At 38.0% G+C, this 23,198-nt stretch overlaps 1 protein-coding gene across 2 annotated transcripts in view; it reads right to left on the bottom strand.

The window, feature by feature from the left end:
• CFTR (CF transmembrane conductance regulator) overlaps positions 1–23,198 on the bottom strand; it is a 165,030-nt gene that overhangs the window by 107,421 nt on the left and 34,411 nt on the right. For both annotated transcript variants that reach the window (XM_027574650.2, XM_027574651.2), the window contains exons 4-9: positions 14,528–14,743; positions 11,035–11,124; positions 10,011–10,174; positions 9,080–9,205; positions 5,071–5,317; positions 3,097–3,189 (exon numbers count right to left, since the gene is read on the bottom strand). In XM_027574650.2, the coding sequence (XP_027430451.2) occupies positions 3,097–3,189; positions 5,071–5,317; positions 9,080–9,205; positions 10,011–10,174; positions 11,035–11,124; positions 14,528–14,743 (936 nt within the window). The remainder of the gene's footprint in view (positions 1–3,096; positions 3,190–5,070; positions 5,318–9,079; positions 9,206–10,010; positions 10,175–11,034; positions 11,125–14,527; positions 14,744–23,198) is intronic.

The following is a 23,198-nucleotide window of genomic DNA, read 5'->3' as shown; positions in this document are numbered from 1 at the left end:
TTTTAACTTCTTTTTGTAGTTTTATAGGTGAAAATGGAATCTCACTATTGATCTTATTTTTATTTATTTGCTCCCTAATAAGATTGAACATTTTCCATGTTTACATGTCCCCTGTAGTTGTGCATGAAATGGTTATGATATCCTTTGTCTTTACCCCATTCTTGTGACATCTCAACTAGCTGGCTAATGGTTGACAAGTCATTGTTAACATTCTGAACTTCAGTCTCTGGTGTTGTTGAGGGTATTAAATGAGATCATGTATTTGAAAGCAATATACCATAAAGCAGCAGTCACTTTTTTGTTTTGTTTTGTTTAAATAAAGAGCAGTATGGTGAGTGGTAAAGCGTTTTGGAGTCAGAGAAACTTAGGTTGACCCTTTAGCTCTTCCCTAATTTGTTGTCTAACTTTGTGCTAGTTGCTTAAACTAAGTTTTCAGTTTCCTAAGAAGTAAGTAGTGATTTTACCCACTCCCAGTCTTGGATTGAGGGCAGAATCATATATAATTCACCAGGGACTTGCCCCTTGGGTAACTGGGTGGCTGTTGATGCCAACAAAGGAAATAGCAAATACACTGGGAGGGGAGGGTGTGTGAAGCTTGGCGAGTGATGAATGTGAAGTGCTTGAGGAGCATGCAGGAACTTTAGAAATGCATAAGAGAAGTTCAGGAAAGAAACTGGGGCCAGAAATTTGCATTTGAGACTCATAAGTACATTGATCTCAGTTTGCCCTGAGCTTGGGGTCACCCACAGGGGGCATGAAATGCTAGAAGAAAGCCTAAACGGGGACCCCATGCCCATCACCATGGAAGCAGCAGGCAGGGAAGAGGTAGAAGTCATGGTCTGAGGATAAAATAATATGGAAACAGTGGTTGCACTAAAGCTAAGTGATCAATTCAAGAAGAAAGGAACCGTTTCGATGTGTCAGCGAGGGCAGAATCCAGACTGCGGTAGGGAGCAGCCCATGAAAGATGAGGAAATAACAACAGGCGTGACAACAAAGGGACGGAGAGGAATAAGGTTTGGAGGATGAAGGTGGGTGGACAAAAGCAAGGGAAGACTTTTTTTTTAACTGGAAAACATTTAAATGGGAAAAGGAGTCAGTTGAAAGGAGATGTTGAAGCTCTTAGAGAGAGGACTGCTGGCCCCCTGTTCTAAGATGAAGTGAGGTAGTAATAGCTCAGTCAAGGGCAGGGGGAAACATCTATCTTTCTCTTAGACATGAAGGAAGGAGGAATACATAATTCCAAGGGTGACCAGGGAAGTTGGAAGCATTCATACATGATAATGGCTTCTCTTTTCTTCTGTTTTGGAGAAGGCAAGGCCGTGCAGATCCTGAGAGAAGTTGGGGCTTTTGGGAAAGTGGTAAAAATCTGGAATAGCCTCTGGGGAAATGGTAAAGAAAATTAATTAAGACAAATGAAAAGATGTCCCAGGAAGGTTTACAGGCCCTACTGAGGTTGAAACAAGAACAGTGTAAAGCTTACAAATGATTTTATGATTTTCCTAGATAGCACCTACCTCACCAAGGTCCATAAAGTAACGTTTTGCAGGAAAGGAACCAGCGGAAGGAAATGGGAATTGAGAGAGTTGTAGGAGAAGAACTGAAATGACTGGTCTTGGAATAAGCAGGGATTGTACCAGGCAGGGTCCAAAGGGAGCACTGAAGAGACTAGAAACCTTGAACCTGAAAGACTACAGTAAAGGTGGAATTTAGAGACAGACAGAGCTGGACGGTTAGGAAATTCTGGGCTGAGAAGAGATTTCAGAGTGTAACATTTCCAAACAAGCACCACTATCCTGAGCAAATGTGATCAAGAAGTGTCCAGAATTTGGCAGGTGATAGTCAAAGACTGGAGGATGAAGATATAGCCAGATGGGAGGCAACAGTTGGGTGAACGGATTGTAGACTATGACTTCCGGGCCCAAATTCTGGCTCTGGCCCCTACCAGTTGTGTGAGCTGACCCAGAACCCTTAACTTTTCTTAGCATCCACTTTCTTATCAGTAAATTACTTAGGTCACAGGAATGTTAAGTGAATTAAATGAGACAACACGAATCGAGCGCTTATCCTAGGGCCTGGCACAGAGGAAGGGTTTGAGCATGTTACCTATTTCATTAGATGGAAGGAGAGGGTAATGGAAGATTTTTGCAGCAGAGCAGAGAAATGATTTTATCTGAAATTAGGAGGGAAAATGTTAAACTTCTTATTTTTCCCTCATGCCTAGAACGGCCTTTGAAACTCCTAAAAACAAAGAAGTAAAATCAATCTGATCCCTTTCTGACCTGACATTTTCCCACAAACAATTTTGCTAGGCAGATAAAGAATTATTCTCTAACCTGTATCTTTAAAAATGAAGTGAAATGAAGGCCTCACCGTCAAGTTGCTTATATAGATAAAACCAGTTTCAGATATTTTGGAAAATGTAGAAGTAGGGCACTGGTTTGGTAACTCCTATCTTTACTCAGCAGGTATAAGCAGTAAGGAAAGAGGAAATCAATAGGTGTTCTCAATCATCAAATATTGCTTCTTGAGAGGCTGAACATCCTTGATAATATTTTCCTGACTTTGAGATATACGAGAGAATTTTTAATAGTGAATGGATATAAGTAAAAATAGAAAACAACACAGGGATGTATCTCTCCTACATCTTCACGTTGACCGGTGTATGCAAACACATTGGACTGGAACTTGAGATCAGAGAAAGGAGCATTTCTTGAGAACTATTATGTGCATGGTACTCTGCTGAGCGCTTCACACTTCACAACAAACTTGCAAGAAACCAGGCACTGGTTGCAAGGGAAATATTAATATTTCATTTTACAGATGGAGAACCAAAGGCTCCACAAGTAGTTCGATCTAGATTACGCACAGAATAAATGGCGGAGCCAAAATTCAAGCCCTACTCTTACCAGGCTCCAGAACCTCCAAGGTTTGCATTACTTCCTAATCTTAATTGATCCAGTAAGTGCAACGGCTCCCCTCTCAGCGCTACCAGTTCAATTATCATTCTAACTTTCTTGTCTATCAGGGTGAAAACCAGATTCGCAAAGGAGAAAATGCTGAAGTATTTAGAGCAAACAATCAAAAAATTCTGACCTCCTTCCAGAAGGCTGTTACATTCTCCATCACTACTTCTGTAGTGGTTAAGTTATATTCCAACGTCTTATACTCTTGCTTTTGTAAGAAGTCCTGTTTACAAAAGAAGGCAAAAACATATTGTAGAACTAGAATAGCATTATTGCTTTATTACACCCACTTTACACTCTAATAGTTCGGTATCCTGTATTTGGGTTTTATGAAGATTTATGAATACATTAGAAATTACTTCTTAATAAAATAATTGTTCGCAGTGTTCTAAAGTTATTTGCCAAGCACTAGGATTTATCACATTTGAAAGGCACTCTTAAAACATGCTATTTTATAAAACTGTTTTTATACATTAGATTTTAACACGCAACTGATTCTTCCTTCTACACTTACATGTTAACCTGGGTGGTAAATTTATAAGGCCTCCCTGAATTACCCTCCAATGTGCCTCAATTCAACATTAGGACAGAGAGAAAGCTGATGTCTTCACGTCTACAGCACCCTCCTTATTTGAGGCATCAATAGCATCACTTCTCTGGGTTACATAAAGGTATGAAGATCTGAAATAACTGATTTTAAAGCATCGAACCTTGCCTCTAAAAGAAGGGTTCAGTTAGACATTACTAGGGCTCTCTGAGGAAAGGTGGGAGCATCGGGAAGTCCTACCACAGCAGGTATTGAGGACAGCCTGCTCCTTGCCTCGCTTTGGCTTTTTCTCCTCTACTCCTCTCTCACTCACTATCTCTACCTTGGTTTCTCTCTTTTTCTCCCAGTTTCGTTTCTCTGCCTACGTTCCTGTTCAGGGACTCTCCCTGTCTTTGTGATGTTCTCTCTTCAAGTTTGTATGTATGTTCCTTTTTTTCCTCTCTCTCTTCTCCATCTCTATCTCTATCTCTCTCAGTTGAGAAGGGTTAACAGAAGAAATAAGATTAGTCTAAGAGCTGTTATGGGTTCTGAACTACATTCCCCAATTTGTCTAACTCACAGATCTCAAACCCGCATAGTTTCAAGATGATAAATTTAAGGAGGGTGGCTGAGTAGAGACTGTACAGAACGGGAGAGGGCAGGCCCTCTTTGAGGGGGGAGTTGCCACAGCTTATAAGGGAAGAGGACCCAGTTACTATATATTCTAGTTCTTCAAAAGACATGATTTAGTGTATATGTAACATCACCCAACTTTTAAATGCTGGCAACTAATGCAAATGGGCTGTTTGTTTGATTGTTTTTAATTTAAAGATCAAGTGAAACAGGTTCAAGGCTAAAATTAGGTCCATGGGCCACCACCGGCAAAGTCTGGCCAAGATTACATAATGGCAGAACCACCTAAAAGTGGTTCACCCTTCACCCTCATTTTTCTTTCTATCACAGTGATTTATTTTCTGGTTAAATATTTAAATGGATATCAAAAAAGCATAAGAATATACTTTTGATCTGTATATTAATTATAAAAATTACAACCACACATAAATTCATGGTGGTGATTCAATTAGCTTTATATATACTGGTATAATCACCTGAGGACTTTAGAACTTCTCTTCCAAGCTACCAGCTACATCAGCATTGCTAGGATGTGACATAAAATGCCATTCTCATCTAACGTTCTGGAAAGTAGGTTGAAAATTTTTTAAAAGTTTAAGGTGAACATTCTTAGCTTTAGCTGGAATGTTTTATGACTTCCTGCAATCTTTTGCACATTTGCCAAGTTCATTAGAACTGATCTACTGGTTGATTAAATAAAATTATCCAGATTACAGGAACAATATTTTCTTCAACTTCTTTGACTTGAGAGAATCTCACAGACCTTCATTTATTTCACTGTGCTTTCATCACAAGGGCTCATTAGACTACAGGTAGACATCAAGAGAGGATCCTGTGCATCGAACAGGCCCAAGACCAAGACTTTGTCTCCAGAGACTTTGCTCACTAGAAAAGTTCAAAACTGTTCTAAAATCATTGCATACGACGCCCGGTTAGGTACATTACCTGTATTTTGTTTATTGCTCCAAGAGAGTCATACCATGTTTGTACAGCCCAGGGGAACTGCCGAGTGACTGCCATGCGTAAAACGATGCAGAATGAGATGGTTGTGAATATTTTTCGGAGGATGATTGTTTTGATCAGTGCATAGGGAAGCACAGATAAAAACACCACAAAGAACCCTGAGAAGAAGAAGGCTGAGCTATTGAAGTATCTCACATAGGCTGCCTTCCGGGTGAGTTTCAGTTCTGTTCTATAAAAAAAAAAATATATAAAATATAGGATGCTTACTAACTTTTCAAATACCGGGCATCTTGGAATGTAAAACCTGAACAGAAGCTCTCAAGGCTTTCTGTCTGTGTTCTGATCCTAGCTCCACCCTATATGAGCTGTGTGACCTTGGGCAAGTTATTTAATCTCTCTGGGCCTCAGTTACCGTCTCTGAGAGAATAGCAATGAATGCACGAGTGTCTTGGACATCATACCTGTAAATATTTATTTTTAAATTATAATTCATAATCTCAATTATTATTTCTATTGCTGTGATGACAGTATTCCAATATCTTTAATCACTTCATTATTACTCTGTAAGATTAGTAAAGATTTTGATTCAAATTTTTTATTTGTTGGTGCTTTAAGTAATTAAGTGTGGAAATGAGGACAACATTGCAAGATTATAAAGGAAAAATATACTTTTGTGATTCCCTAATGGATTCTTAACATTTTAGAAATTCTAGATTGGCTTTGGGGAACACTGAAAACAACAGATAAGTAGCAAAGGAGTGGTTTCTCAACCCTTAGCATGGGTGAAAATCACCTGACAAACTTGTTAAAATGCAGCCTCAGGCCCACCACCCAGAGATATTGACTGAGTGAGTTTTCAATCGGCTTCCAGAATCTATGTTTTAACAAGAACCCAAGGGATTCTGTTGCAGGTAGCTCCTGAAAAGTTACAAAAGAGTGGCTACTATAGTTCTCTGTCTCTCAGTTTAGTATGATTATTTGCAAAAATCATTTTTTAAAGATTTTATTTCTAAGTCATCTCTACACCCATCATGGGGCTCAAACCCACAACCCCAACATCAAGAATCACACGCTTCACCAACTGAGCCAGCCAGCTGCCCCTGCAACAACCATTTTTCACTTCTGATCTTCTAGTCTGAACTGCAAATGTGAACTTTTTTTTTCTTTTTTTAACACACAGAGAAGAGGTTTCAGTGCTCTAGCAGGCAGAAAACAGGGAGTGCCGATGCTGGTAATGAGAGAGAACAATGCTGCCTTCAACCTCCATCCCACTCTGCCGGGACCAGAAAAATTAGAGTCTGTTGTGATCCTCCTATTCGGTTCTTGCAGGGGGAAAGGCAGCCATGAACAGACACGCAGAGGTTCTGCCGGTGGGTGGGGGGGGGAAGCGAGCAACAGCACCAGCTGTGCCTGGCATGTGGGGGCTAGTTTCACACATGTGTAGAATTCAGAGAAGAAATCTTTCGGTTTTTGTTTTTTTTTAGTCTGAGAAAAAGTCTAACCCTGAGCACCTTGATAAAGAACATGAAGTTCCACGTGCCCAACCTAGACCATGATTCACAATGTAATGTGGTCTAATGCTTACTTAGTTCAATCACTTGGCACTGAAGGCAGACTGTGATTTTGGAATCTCACTGGAGTTTGGCCCCTGACCCTGCCAGTGATAGCCATACCTTCTTAAGCCAACTGCTCTTCCCTTTGATCCTACAGAATCCAAGCGTGTAGAAGGGAAACATACCATCTCCCAGGCAGAGTCATTGCCAAGAGAAATGAGAGCACAGCAGAGGGCCCGGCACTAAGAATCTATGCTTAGAATCCTTAATCCTCAACAGAAAAAAGGAATAATAGTGGCTAGGTTGATGTTAATAAAATGCTAGAAAACCTTGTTCACAAAAATGTTCACAAATTTGTGAAAATTGTTGTTGAAATGTATTAGAAACTGTTGAGGAAAATGGAAGAAGTGGTATGACAAGAAAAGAATAATGGACTCAAAAACATTTCTAAGGATCACCCAGAAAGCAGTACTCTCTGTAATAAAATCACTTGTACTTTATGAGTCATAAAAATATTTTATCAGTTTCTTATTAAAAAAAAACCTGAAAGTGACTTTATTACAGAAGAGCGATAAAGGAGTAGATTGGCAGGGAGTTTTATACAGTCTCTGCCCAGTTCAATAGGAGCCCAGGCTGAGGCAATAACCCCTTTGAAGGGTATCCTGACGAGTTCTTCCAGAATATTACATTTGCTCTTTTGAGTAGAAGCAACTCTTGCTTTCCCATATTTACATCAGCACTTCCCAGCCTTTTCAGGTAAAAATTTCATGCCAGATTAAGGAACCAGATTACACAAGTTACAACCAACCATTTGCTATTAGAATTGGTCAGACAGAAATATGCAATAGAAAGGATGAATTTCATCTTTTGAGGAAGAAGAAAAATAAAAACCAAAGTCAAGAAAAGTCAGCACCTAGAATGACCTGACCAGGAGTCTATCTTGAGGCCCGAGACAACCGGATCCTCTGATCAACTCCTCCTCCCATTCTTGGTATGCCTGTGCTTACAGGCGTAGAAGTGACCAAGGGGACAAGTATGATGGAAAACTCACATGTTACTAAGAAAAACAAGTTCAATTGACTAAACGATTCCCCAAGATCTTTAAGGATGTTTCATGGAAAGAAAATATAATTCCTTTCCTGGATTTGTCTTGAAAGGCATAATAAAAACAGGTGACCAATAATGTTTGGGAAATATTTACTCTTTCACTCTCTCTATTTACATGGCAAAGGACTTAATATTTCAGCATTTCTTTTGTTTTTCCAATCACACACCTGCAGCTCAGTTACCACTGTCTACCAGAATCAGCAGCCCCAATTCCTCATAACCATGTTCACACCCTCCAAGAGGGTACTCTGCTTTTTAGTATATTTTTCCCTGTGAAACTCTCATGTGCTATAGGACCTTAAATTACCTGGTCTTCAACAGTAGTATGTCTATCACTGAGTCTCCTAGAACCCTTTTTGACTGCAGTTTGTAGAACACGGAACTTGATTGAAGAAAAATGGTCTCATGGCTGCAGAAATGCCCTAATTTATATTGTGCCCCAAACTGTCACAGGAATCATATCTCAGTCTGGGCTGTACTTTTTTGCTGGATATAATCCTTACCAATCAGTGAAAGAGAGGTTATCTGAGGTGAAAAAAGACTAGAGACAGGTGCCAAGTACTGATTCTCTCAGGTGATGGCTTTCATTGCTTGAGCTGACCTCTCAAGTGCAGGGTTTCTAGAAACATAATTTATGGATATATTACCCTGCATTATTATTCTTAAGGAAGAATGATGATATGATATTTTAACCAAAGAGAAGGGTTTCTTTCATTTTTCATGAGCCATAACATAAGTTAAGTGAAATGGAATAACAGAAAACCACTTATTTGGTTCAGAATTATACAGTTATGACTCTGGTAGTTTCTTTTTTTTTTTAAGACTTTATTTATTTATTTGACAGAGAAAGACATGGCGAGAGAGGGTACACAAGCAGGGGGAGTGGGAGAGGGAGAAGCAGGCTCCCCGCGGAGCAGGGAGCCCTACGCAGAGCTCGATCCCAGTGAGCCGAAGGCAGACGCTTAACGACTGAGCCACCCAGGTACCCTCTGGTAGTTTCATTTGAGGTTTCAATCAGCCTCCAGCACTGTGATCATTATTGTAGTTAATAAGTATAACAAGGAGTCAGAAACACATATAGGAGGTTCTTTCATAAGGCATAAATATCTTTGTAATGAAAAGTAACACACTTAACCAACTAAATAAAACTACAGCCCATGAAAATGACTTTATGCTACTTGATATTGATGCATGAATATTGATGTAACTTAAAACAACTGATAGTCAGAAACTTCAAATATGAACTGGAAGTAAGTCCACTGTGACATACTCATTTTTAAAATACTAAACATTGACTGGCTAATGATATTGAAATTATCAGAAGGACTTACTGTCTTATGTTTTCAATCATTTTTTCCATTGCTTCCTCCCAGCAGTATGCTTTAACAGATTGGATATTTTCAATCATTTCTGAGGTGATCACAAGTCTTTCATTGATCTTTCCAGCTCTCTGATCTCTGTAAATCAATCAATCAATCAATCAAATACTTAGTAAAACGAAGTCAAATTGTCACGAAGAACTACAAAAGCTTTTTTGAAAAGGCCACACTTCTTACCAAACAGATGGACACTTATTTTATTATCTGATAGATAATAACAAAAACAATAGCTATCTTTTAGTAAATGCCCTCTATGTACCAGACACTATTAGACACATTCCATAGACTGTCCCAGTGTAGGACACCTCATGGCGCTCCAGGAAAAGTGGTTATTTCCATTTTAAAGATGAAAAACCAGAGACTCAGTGAGGCAAAGTGGCTTGGGATTCAAGCCAAGAGCTAGCAGACTCCAAAATTTGTATACATTCTATCATCTTCTAGCTGACAAACTCTAGAAGTCCTCTATCATACACTGGGACTGGTATCACTGACACATTCTGTAATAAAAAGTAACTAAGGTTCTGGTGTGATGATCCATGACATGAACCAGAGTAGGAAAAACCTATAGAGCTCTATCCAAAATATATGCATTCCCTCCCATGCACATATATGCTTTATCCATTCTATCTAAGTCTTATGATCTATACAAATGAACTGAATCTTTACATATTTAAAAAGAAATTCTATAGACAGATACGCCAAAAAAAAAATACATCCCATTGATATAGGGAGTATTATTTACACTATTAAAATAATTCCTTTTTACTGATACCCAGTAAGTAGATCCCGGTTCAGTAAATAGAGCAGTCCTGGTTTTACTCGAGTAGACTTTGTGAAAATCAATTTAAAACCCTTCCGAGCTGTGTAACTAGAGGGCTACTACCTGTACTTCATCAAAATTCTTCCCAACACGGCTTGAAAAAGGGCGAGGACTATGAGGAAAGCAAGACCACAGAAGGCGGAGGCTTGTAACAAATCCCAGAGCAGCCCCATCAGGAGCGTCACTTGTAAGGGAGCAATCCACACAAAATGTGCCAGTGCCAGTCCCTGGAAAACAAAATCCCAGTGAAAACCAGTGACAGACAAACAAGCCTAGATGAGAGAAAGTGAGCACAGAGAACTCAGACAGTCAAACACATCATGGTTCCCAGCATGCTAAAATCAAGGTTTTCGTTCCATGGAGGGCACAGCAACGCGCATAAACATTCTACAAAAAGACTAGGATTTCCCAGGGAACAAATTTCGAGTCATTGCATTTTTCAGTGTATTTGTATTCAATGCAATTAAGATTAAATATCTTAAGTAGCATGTCAGGGATTTATTTTACATAATTTACTTCTATTTGGCTAAAGCAAGAGCCATGATGTAAACATGCAAGAGCAAAGGGGTCTCCAAAGGCTCTCAGTATAACAACTCTATCACCTGACAAAATATTAAGAATAAATGCACGCTTAATTCAATCATAACTTATTTAGCACCTGCTGTAGGTTTAACATGCTGCTAAATACTGAGAATGCTAAGATAAATAAAACACACTATCTGTCCTCAAAGACCTTGCATTTATTTGTGTCATAAGACAGCACTGAACAAGAATTGCTCAGAGTATCACATTCAGGCAAAGTAAATAACTGATTTAAAGTATTCAGAGGAAACAAGATCTGATAAAACTTGAATTTTGAAAAGCTTCATTAAATACATAGCAAGCCAAGATGCCTTTGCATTAGGTGGTCCCATGAGACCCCAGAATGGCACCTGGCTACACAACCGTTGCTGGCAGAAATAGAGAAGGTAGGGATGTGTATGACTTAACCATATGTCACCATTAACAGACCCAGGAAAACCCTTGGGCCTGTACGAGGTATAACGATAATGCAGAAAATATTAAGATTAAATCAGTAGGTACATACTTCATCAAATTTGTTCAGGTTGTTGGAAAGGAGACTAACAAGTTGTCCAATACTTATTTTATCCAGAACACGGCTTGACAGCTTTAAAGTCTAAAGGGAAAATGGGAAGTTAGATGATGCTGACAAAGAGAAGACATATATATGAATAAGTAACATAATAAAACAGCTGAAGAATGAGGTCACTATGCATGCATGTTTAAGTAAAGTTCATGAAAATTATTATTTTATGGTCATTTACCTTGGTATCTTCAGAGATTTATAAATATTTCTCTTCACAAAAAATACTATATTAACATGTCTGTAGTTATTTCATTTTCCAGCATCTAGACAGTAATGACATGCTTTCTACTCCCAAACAGGAATGATATTACACTTAAATATCCATCTATATAGTATGGAGATTTTGGTGGGCTTTTTTGTTTTGTTTTTACAGGTAGCAAAATTTGAGATTAAAACCTATAACCTTGGGGCACCTGGGTGGCTCAGTCGGTCAAGTGCCTGCCTTTGGCTCAGGTCATGTTCCCCAGATCCTAGGATTGAGCCCCGCATCAGGCTCTCTACTCACCGGGGAGCCTGCTTCTCCCTCTCCCTTTGCCCCTCTGCCCCTCTTCCCCACTTGTGCTCACTCTCTCTAATAAATAAAATCTTTAAAAATTAAAAATTAAAAAAAACTATAATCTTAAAGCAACACTACTGACCTACAGTAGAGTCCTATAGTAATTCTATTGAATATGATTAAAGTCAATAAAGTATATTATGAATAACTGAATCATTAATGATTTTGTGAAAGATTGTATTAACAATACAAAATCCTTAAATATTACAAAGAAAAATACATCCCTATACACAAGTAAAATTAAGTAGATAATTCACGATTGTGAAAGATCACAGTCATACTTTGCGTGCAAAATTTAATAAGAATCGATTAGCCACTAGATGCTTCTGATTGGAGGATACCCATCCAACATTTGTTTCAACTAAATGTATATGTATTGAGCACTTAGGAGATGCAAATCACTGGATTCAAGGCTTCAGGGATTATTATTAGGATTTCTTAATACATAATTCTTGCCTCAAGGTAACCTAGTACGCACATAACTAAATTTGATATGATAAATGAGTTAAAGGGAGCAGAATATAATAGGGTGGTTAAGAGAAGGTTCACATATCTGGCTACAAAAATCTGGATTTTATCGAGGAGGTAGAATTTAAGATGGGTGTGGAATAATGAATAGCATTTAGATAAGCACAGATGAAGAAGGAATCAAAGCAGTTTATTTCAAAACACTATTAGAACAATATGACAGGGAAAATTCTATTGAGCTGGGTTACACTGGAGCCAGTAACAGACTGTCTCAGGTGATTTTGAGTTCAGAGGGCTTAACAGGGAGCTCTGTGCACAGAGGGCACTCGGTAAATATTTGTTCATGTTAATTATCTCTATCTTCTAGAAATTCACAGGCAAAGATAAATTTAGTTTGTATTTAGATTCATTATTTTCTTGTATTTTTTAATTTTGAATTGAAGTATAATTGACTTCACAATCTTGTCTTAGTTTCAGATGCACACCATAATGATTTGACAATTATATAATGTATTTAGATTCATTACTTAAAATATAATTTGAATGTATCATAGTTGCAGATTTTAGAACAAAGCAAAACAGCATTGTAGTACAATATTTAGGATACTGTAAGAAAGAGTTAGTGGCTGCCTGCCGTGTGGATGGAGCCGGTCAGATATGGGACCAGTTAACTTCAGGCTCACTTTAGGGACCAGACCACAGCCATGGGAAGATACAGCTGCATTTTCCTAGTGATGATGCCAATGCAGGCTAATAAGTGCGCCTAGAAGGGTAAACAAATCAGGTAAGAGCACAGCTACTCACAAATGAGAGAAAAAAAGGACAGACACAATAGCTTCTAACTTGTCCTGAACGTGTTCTGGACGTGAAAGGGCATATATTGCTGTATTTGTGCTAAACGTTATATATGGACTTATTTACAAACTAACCTTCTCCTTCTTTGATCCTTCCTCCCCTTTAGCCTAGAGTACCTCAGACCTCTCTCCTCCTATATAAGACAATTTGCCTTGCTATATTATTCCAGCACTTTTCCCCCTCTAATATTTGGAAAATCCTCCATGTCAAGGACTATGATTCACCCATTTCAGAAATCTTGACATTTTTGCACAGTGCTCTATAGGTCTTAGTTTCTTAAAATATCTTATGCATAAAACGGGGAGAATAGGTCCTACCATAGAGAGTTCTAGAGAAGGTCAAATGAGATAATATACCTAGCTCACTTAGAAGCTTGTCATGCACATCCTTAGCTATCACTTACTATGATGATAATTAGCATTTTTTATAAATATTTTTTAGACTGAATTGAACTTTCTTTGATATTCATGCTGTGCAATTCTACCTCCCAAGTAATACCCAATAATTTATTCACTTACATAAAACTTCTGGATCAAAATAAAATTTTTGTTGATTTATTACCCATGTTTTCCTGGTACTTGTAAACTGAAGAGGTTGTAGCTGAGGTAATCTGATTAAACTGTGGACTCCGTTTTTTTTTTCTTGTGCCTCCATAAAAGGCTGTTTTGAACAATAAAGTATGACTATCGAGGTTTTACAATACAACTGACCTTGCATATATATTATGGAAGTGTTATGGGTTATTTGCTAGAGGTAATTTCAGATCCAGGTCCCTTATAAGCCAAGTATACAAAGTTTTTACAGTGGGGGAGGAAAAAGAGAAGAAGGGTAAAGCAATATCGAAATGATTCAACCAAAAGAGCTTTCTATAATGACTTGGTAGTTCCAAGCAGTCACACATAGTCTAGAAAACACGTGTTACTGAAATGACCTTAAATTGGTTTTGTAGGGTAGGTAGGTCTTAATCTGCATTCACCTAAATCATGCTTCAGCAACTTGGGCTTCTGACTGGACAATGCACACAGAAAAGCAGAGAAGGTTCTTATGGTTGCCATGCATGTGCTGTTGCAAAAATTTTTAATTTGCAGAACTCACAGGATGACAAAAATCTAACTCAAAATAAAGCAGTGGATGAGTGGATGCCACCACTGGGTTACAACTAATTAAGGGAGAAACTGTTACCTCTTGGATTAAGACTAACAATTACATACTATACTCTTGTTATTGAACATAAAGATACATGGCATTTTACCACAAGATGATATTTTGTCAATGACTTTTATGCAGATAGTATCGTTTTAATGGGGAGCCACAGATTCCAAAAAATGATGACATGACTAATTTAATAAAATGAAATCTATAATACAGTTTATAGAAGATGCTCAATAATTATTAGCTGAAATGAACTGAATTAATTACCAAGGAAAATTAGGAACATTATTGCTGCCATTTACTACACAGGCATACAAAATTGATTTCAGCGTTTATCCCTTATGTGTATCAACATGACATTTAAGACATTTAAAACACAGAGACTGTTCAAGAAAGCATTACCTTCTTATAAATCAAGCTAAACATAGCTATTCTCATCTGCATTCCAATGTGGTGAAGGCCAAAAATGGCTGGGTGCAGGAGCAGCGTCCTCATGACAAAGAGAAGGCATAAGCCTATGCCTAGGTAAATCGCAATGGAGCGTTCTTCCTTGTTATCTGGGTCGTAGGAAGCTATGATTCTTCCCAGTAAGAGAGGCTGGACTGATTTGGTGACTTCCTGAAAAGAGGAAAAACCAAGAAATTAGATTTCATTTCCTTTCCACAAAATGGCCCCATAATTTCAACATAAGAATTTTCATCTTTAGAGAAGGATTTAAAAGGGGCTTACACAGAGGGCCACACCATATGTAAAACTCTTGACATTATTTTCAATATTTTTATGCTTTGAAATAAGATGTGGTTTTTGGTTCTAGCAAAAGTCATTTGGAGACAAGTTTATGTATAGGGTATTTTTGATTGAAAAGTGAATAGTGACCATAGAGCAAAGGTGTGGTTTCTGGAATGGTGTGTTCATTAATAACATCTACATAGCAGAGTTCATGGGATATTTGCATTTGATTATCACGACACACATGAAATATTTTGGCAGTTGAGCTGTACACGTCATTTTTAGAATGAGAAATGTACAGGTGTACGTGTTTTCCTAGTGAGTAATTTGAACTCCACTCCCCGCCACTGTTTGGCAGTATATTTTTTCCATAACCTGCCATCTCTATCACAACAGACCTACTTGCTGAGTGGTTATTCAGTTGCAGTTTTTTGTTTTTTGTTTTTTGTTTTAAGATTTATTTATTTGACAGAGAGACACAGCGAGAGAGGGAACACAAGCAGGGGGAGTGGGAGAGGGAGAAAGCAGGCTTCCCGCCAAGCAGGGAGCCCAATGCGGGGCTCGATCCCAGGACCCCGGGATCATGACCCGAGCAGAAGGCAGACGCCTAACGACTGAGCCACCCAGGTGCCCCTCAGTTGCAGTTTTTAACAAAATAAGTAAAATATGTCTTAATCGGATTCAGGCATCTATTTTACACATTGCCATTACTGAATTAGTTGTCATCTTGCCTCAACCAAAAGAGGACATACTTATCCTTTGAACAATAATGGCTATTCCACAAAGACACCAGTTATGCTACTCTGGGAGGGTACATGTTCACAGGAAAAAAAAAATGTACTTTATTTTTGGTAGAGAAAAATGCCAATAATAGGATCATCTGCAAACAACAAACCAACATAAACCTCACTGCAACATGGAACTGCCAACATTCAAGGACAAAATCAGTGCTCCACCCCCCCCCCAAAGTAATTTCCCTAATCTGTTTGAAGCAGCATGTTCTCTAATATTTACAATGGAACCACTTACAGATAGCACCTGATTTTTTTTTTTTTTTTTAGAAAGGAAAACAATGGTAACCAGCTTGGTCTATGAATTACAGTCCTTTACAAAAATCATCCCTGTAAATGACTGGGAAAAACAAAGTCCTCTATTCTTGATATGTGAAAGCTTTGTATACTTCATGGCTTGGACTATTCTGAAACTAAAGAAATTTCCCAATTTGCCACCATATGAAATAGTGGAAGCTGACTGAGGCTCAAATGTCATAAGGAGTAACATAAATTTATTTGAAAATTTGATTACATGTTTTATTACATGTTTGTTTATTACATATTTTATGACACAAATCAGGATGCAATTCACTTAATGTTTCACTTAGATAACAGAAGAAGCCTGAATATCTATTTTCAAGCTACTGCGAAAGTGAACTTCAGAGTCATGAAACCCAAGTTCCTGTCCACATTACCTGTACTATCTGTGTTACATTAGTCTCTTCCTTTCTCTGGACATTTTCCTCACTGATAAACCAAGTGGGGGCAAGCTGATCTTGAAGGTCCCCTCCAGTGCTAACATCTTTGTTTATATGATCTGAGTCTGAGGAGTCTCCTGACAGAGGCTGGAGATTCCTTTGGCAATTGTCCTGGCCCACATCCTGCCACCACAATAGGCATTTTCTCCTCAGGGGGCTGCAGGTCAGAATAGTGTGAGTTTAGAAGACTATCTGGGTAGAGAGGGTCAGGTTAGAGAACCACGCAAGTGATTGCATTCCTGGTGGGAATAATCTTGAGTCGCAATTTAGATCAGCCTCCCAGAGAAAACTTAAGAAGGCTGAAAAGACCTGCTGGGAGCATATCTGGTCTTTCATAAGATCTTCCATACCAAAGCTCAACATCACTGTGGATGAGTCTAAATCCTTTCGGCATTTCTGTTCTACCTCCATACCCAGGACAGAGCCAGATGCTTCTAGAAAAAGGGAAGTCTGCCCAATATTTAGACCATGAAAGAAAGTTCAGGTGAAAACAAGAAACTTTGTTCAGGCTTGCAATTACAAGGCTACCTTAAAAACTACACTTCTCAGTCCAAAGCACAGTTGTTTCTTCTGATAATAGTACATGATTAGTTGATGAACTTCTAAGGTTACATGATTTTCTATGACATGTGGTCAGCAAAATCATCACCATCATCATCATCTCAAGTTGTTTTAAATATATTTTATGCCTTTATCCCAGGAATACTGGGACATTATTTGAGAAATATTGAGAAGTTAAGATTTCTCAATACTGAGAAATTAATAGAGTACCAATAGACTATAGAAGAACCTATGATTATCTCAATAAACAACCGTAAAGAAATCTGGTAAAATTTCAACACCAGTTTCTGCTATATGTTCTAAATATACTTGAATGTAAAGATGTTTCATTAACCTGAGAAATTCTCCCTCAAGACAACAATCAGCACCTAATTAATTAATACTAATAAACGAAGTAATAAAACTCTAGAAGCATTACCTTTAGGGTCAGGCAAACACAAACAATAGGAATACTGGTTATTAGAACAATTTAACATTTTCCCAGAACTTTTAGCTGATACAACTCAAGACAAATGATCAATGTATAATTATTATAAAGAAGTGAAAAGTATCATTATCAGCATAGGACTATCCATATAACAAATTTAAGTGAATCAAGAGTTTAATAGGTAGAAGTTTAAAAAATAACTATACTAAGAAAATAAATTTCTATATACCAAGCATAATATTAAATAAGTATCTCATTAATATAACAATTGATGTAATAAATAAAAGACATTATAGGTGCGCCTGGGTGGCTCAGTCTTTAAGCGTCTGCCTTCGGCTCAGGTCATGATCCCAGGGTCCTGGGATCAAGCTCCGCATCGGGCTCCCTGCTCCGTGGGAAGCCTGCTTCTCCCTCTCCCACTCCCCCTGCTTGTGTTCCCTCTCTCGCTGAGTCTCTCTCTGTCAAATAAATAAATAAAATCTTTAAAAAAAAAAAGAAAGAAAAATTAGAAACTAGTCAAGAACATTTGGGGGATAAGAAAAATGTGAGAGCGTTTACATTACTGCATATTAAGTCATATTATACAGCTATTATAATATGTGGCATGACAAAGAAATAGAGAGATTTATCTGTGAACAGGTCCAAGTACATGTAATAATTTTATATATAACATGGCATTTTAATTCAGTGGAGAAGGTATAGATTATGCAATAAATGATGAAGAAACTGGATACTCATTTTTAAAATTAGGTTTCTATCTCAAACATACACCAAATTAAATCCCAAATGGATTGGATATTTACATGTAGAAACAAAAATATTTGGTTAGGAAGGACTTTTAAAAATGTCGGATGACAAAAGCAGAGAACAAAGGAAAAGGTTTATAGATTTGGCAGCAAATTTTTAAAAATTAAAACTTCTAATTGTTAAGAAAATAAAAGGTAGCAGCGCCTGGGTGGCTCAGTCGTTAAGCATCTGCCTTCAGCTCAAGTCATGGTCCCAGGGTCCTGGGATCAAGCCCCACATCAGGCTCCCTGCTCTGTGGGAAGCCTGCTTCTCCCTCTCCCATTCCCCCTGCTTGTGTTCCCTCTCTCACTGAGTATCTCTCTGTCAAAAAATAAATAAAAATAAAAAATAAAATAAAAGGTAAAAACTCACTAGAAACAATAGGCTGGGGAAAATATTTTCTCATTTATCAAAAAGAAAAAGATAAGTACAAAAATAGACCAAAAAACACAAAAAGGCAGTTGCATATACAAAAAGAAATATAAATGCTTAATATATAAAAACTGTTTAAATTCACTGGAAACTCACAAAAGTAATGCAAGTAAAAATAATAACATACTCTTTCTCACCGAGTGATTTGGAAATATTTTTTAAGTGATAATACCTATTATTGGTGAGGACTGAATTTGCACACTTTAGTAGCAAGAAAGTAAATTAGTACATCTTTTCTGGAAAGCAATTTGAAAATCTGCAAATCTGCTAAAATTAGGTTTTAAAGGGATGTGCATTGAAGGACTGTTTATAATTATGAAAAATTAGAGGCAATATAAATATTTAACAATGGGGAACTGATAAATTATGGTACAGCCACATGATTCATTAAACATTAAGGTGACTAGGTAGAAAAGCATCTAATGACATGAAAAAGCATTCATAATACATTAAGAAGAGAAGCAGATTTATAACACATTATATAAAGCAATGATCACCCTCTATTAAGTAGATATTCCCATGGGAAAAAAAAACTGGATAGACATCAATCTATCAGTAATTATCTGATTACTTTCATAGTCACAAAAAAATACTTAAAAGAAAAATACAATTTTGGATAGAAAATTGCACATAACTTGTGATAATTAATAAATGAGAAAAAGAAAACATGCACACAAAAACATAAAAGAAAGTAAACATACATGCAGATATACACCTATAACTTTTCATAAGATACAAAGAGTACTGGCTTATATACCAAAACAAAGGCTTAAGATTCTGCTTTTCACAGGGTAAACAAGAGTGTCAAATTTTTGTTTATCTCGATACACTAGAGCCTGATGGTAATTTTTGGCTTTATATACTAAGTGCTAAAGGAAGAATTTTTCCATATTCAGCATAAAAAATAACACCTATTCACTGCCACAGTTGTTTGTAGTCTTTATAAAAATGTTTGTATACCACACCAAGAATAGAATCTCAAAAAATATTGAGATTCTGTCTACCTCTGAATCGTGTTTTTAGATTCAATGCCTAATACAAAATGTTTTGCTTTTGCTATTTTCCTTTTAGGGTTTATTGACTCATTAACTTATCAGCAATGCCCTCACTAGAAATCTAAGCTATATTCTTCATGTTTTATAAGAAAAAGTTCTTGGATTTGTTGAATAGCAGGAATCGTAGGTTTAATCCAGAAAATGTAATAATGGAAGATGTGTTAAAATATTAATTTTAATTTCTGAAGTAAGCCTTAGAATCTAGCTATCATTTTTAAACACTAGGAAAACATATTCCTGTGCCCTATAAAAATCAAATGGATGCTTTAAGATTGCTTACAGCATTTAGAGGGAAATGCAAATGATATGAGTATTTGTGCAGGTAGGTAGATATTCTATTTAAAGATACAGTAATAGCTATCATTTACGAAGCACTGGTTATGTACTGGGATCTATTCAAGTTTGAATAACTCGCCCAGTGTCACACAGCTACTAAGTGGTAAAGCTAGGCTTTGAACCAAACATTTGACCCCAAAGCCTTCTTCTCATTCATAACCATAAATTGAATTTTTTTAAGATTTTATTTATTTATCTGAGAGAGAGAGAAAATGAGAGATAGAGATCACGAAAGGGAAGAGGGTCAGAGGGAGAAGCAGACTCCCTGCTGAACAGGGAGCCCGATGTGGGACTCGATCCCGGGACTCCAGGATCATGACCTGAGCCGAAGGCAGTCGCTTAACCAACTGAGCCACCCAGGCGCCCATAACCATAAATTGAAATGGAAAAGTTATAACACGACCTGTTTCTCTCTCAATTGACCATCAGTGCAAGGATTATGATTAGTTCAACATCAACTCAGCAAATCAAGTTATAAGTTTAGATCACTGTGATTTAAGATGAGAGCTACTTCTCTAGGACCCATATCATGGACACATAATTTAAAAGGTTGAAGAGATCATAGAGATCAAACACTTTACTCCAGCCCCTTTCACCATATATTCAAGGAAACTGAGATCCAGACAAGTTCTCTGCTTTGCCCCTAGATCATAAAACGAGCTTGTGGCAATAAGGCATGAGCATGCCCTAGGGGAATTAAGGGAAAAAAAAAAATCCCACTTTTGAAAAAAAAATACCTATTTGAGTGCATCACATATATTTTACTTTATTTCACCATATTTTATTCATTAGTCACTACTGGACACCGGTTAGCTACAAGCACTAAAAACACACCATATTCCTACCAGGAGTGGGAGGCCTGGATGCCCGCATAGCCAGTGTAAGTTTTAAAAAATATGATCACAAACAATTCCTAATTTACACATCAGTTTCTTCCAAAATTCCACATGAAAGAACAGGAGATGAATTTTGTCTTAGATACAATATTCTACTGGATATGCTTTTGGATTCCTACATTAGCCTTCAAGGCGGGGTGCCTTGGTGGTACAGTTGGTTAAGCCTCCAACTCTTGGTTTCAGCTCAGGTCCTGATCTCAGTATCATTAGATCGAGCCCTACATCAGGCTCCATGCTCAGCATGGAGTCGGCTTGAGATTCTCTCTCCCTCTGCCCCTCCCACTCCTGTTCTCTCTCTCTCTCTCTCAAATAAATAAATAAATCTAAAAAAAAAAAAGTACATACACTACTAGGGGCACCTGGGTGGCTCAGTGGGTTAAGCATCTGACTCTTGACGTAGGCTCAGGTCATGATCTCAAGGTTGTGAGATCAAGCCCTGTGTTGGGCTCTCTGCTCAGTGGGGAGTCGGCTTGAGATTCTTGGATTCTCTCTCTTCCTCTTCTCCTCCCCACTGCATTTGCATGACTCGCTCTCTCTCTCTCTCAAATAAATAAATAAATCTTTTTTTAAAAAGTACATATACTGCTAAATGCTCTTAGAACACTGTTCTGTTCAAATAGTATTCAAATAATATGGTACATAAAAACCCAACCCACCTGTATAACAAAGTTTCTACAGAAAAAGAGGTAACATCTCCTACTGCCTTCTCGGAAGAAAAACAGAGTCCTTCTTAGCCGTATCTTTGCCCTCTCCATGCACCCTGTCATCTGCTTCTCTCCAGTAGTCCTGGGAGGGGTGCCGGAGGAAGACACGGAAAGTTAACACTAGTTAAGCTACTTTGGGACTTTCCAATATACCTCTAGCTACATTTTGATCTCAGTGGGATTCCCCCCATCGCTTCTATTCGGGAGCTCCTCAGCCCCGATGAATCTGCCTACTTCTCTTTTCATAACTATTCCTTCGACCTAGGCTTTCTCTTCTCCCACAACCCTGCAAAACCTTCACCTGGGAGCTTTTAGAAATGCAGAATTTTAGGGTCTCACCAGAAACCTCCTAAATCAGAATCTGTAGCTCAGCTAGATCCCTGGGTCACTGGTATGCATATTAAAGTTTGAGAAACACTGCTCTATGTCATTAAGAGTTAATATTTATTTTTATATGTTTTTAAATTTTTCCATATTATCATTAAGAACAAAATCAAACTAAAAAGTTTTCTCAGTGTGGGCTACCCAACCCCTCCCCTGAGATTCTAGCAAAGGTCAGATGCATTCAGTGATAATGGTGCTTGTCTACCTGAATCAGAATCACCTGGGGACCTTGATGAGGACACTAGTATCCCAGGGCCCATCCCAAACCAATTAGATCACATTACCTGGTATGGGGCTACTGGATACTTTAAAGAGTGATATAAAAATTCCTTTTATTTCAAAGAAATCTAAACCCCAAGAACTTCCAACTCTGTTGGAACTGAGGGAAGGTGTAGATTGCCTTCATTCGGGTAGAGAGTAAAAGGAAGTATGTTTTAGAGATGGGGGTTCTATTAGGGAGTAGAAATAGGATATAGGGTGAGTTTAGGGAATACAGCATACAAGTCACTGCTGGGGTTAGAGAGGGAGCTACATTTGGGGAGAGATAGGGGTGGGAAGGAAGATGAGAAAGGGGTCCTACCTAACAGGTATCTAGAAGGAGATTTGCTGGAGCTAGCTGTCCCTAGGTAGCCAAGCATGTGAAAGGGAAATACATAAGTCAAAGCCTACTCCAGGGACTATCTGTGTGCAAAATTCCCCAAAACACTCTCTTTTCCTTAGCAGTAGGCTTGTATTCAAGTCCCTACTCAACGTCTTTGTCAAAACATAAGGGACAAAGATCTGCAATACAGACATGGGACTTGGGAACTCCAGCAACATTAGTACTAGGACTTCTACTCTATGTCCTTAACCTTCTTGGGGTTTAATGAATAAAAGGCGTTTGACCCAAGTTGCACTGACACACATCTCACCTTGGTAATGGAAATATGCCCAGAGCTGCCTCGGACTCAAGAAGGGATCACCATCTTCTCTCAGTAATCTGCTTACAGAACTCCCTCCACTTGGCTTGCCTCTCACTATCCTTAATTGACTCTCATGCTCAGCTTTCCAACAGCCTGTTTCTCTTCTATGCTAGGAGTCTTAAATGTGAAAGATAATGTTGTATCTGGCTGCTGAGCCAGATGGAGGAAAAAAAACCAAATACATAGCTAATGAAGAGAGGCCATAACTAATATGATTTAAAATTACAGCAACTATTGCAGAGAGACAAGCTCCTTTATGATGGCATTTCC

Source organism: Zalophus californianus, chromosome 12 (assembly GCF_009762305.2).
Source record: "Zalophus californianus isolate mZalCal1 chromosome 12, mZalCal1.pri.v2, whole genome shotgun sequence".
NCBI lineage: Eukaryota > Metazoa > Chordata > Mammalia > Carnivora > Otariidae > Zalophus > Zalophus californianus.
Note: the sequence above shows the minus strand (reverse complement) of the source record. Positions and strands in the feature narration are given on the sequence as shown.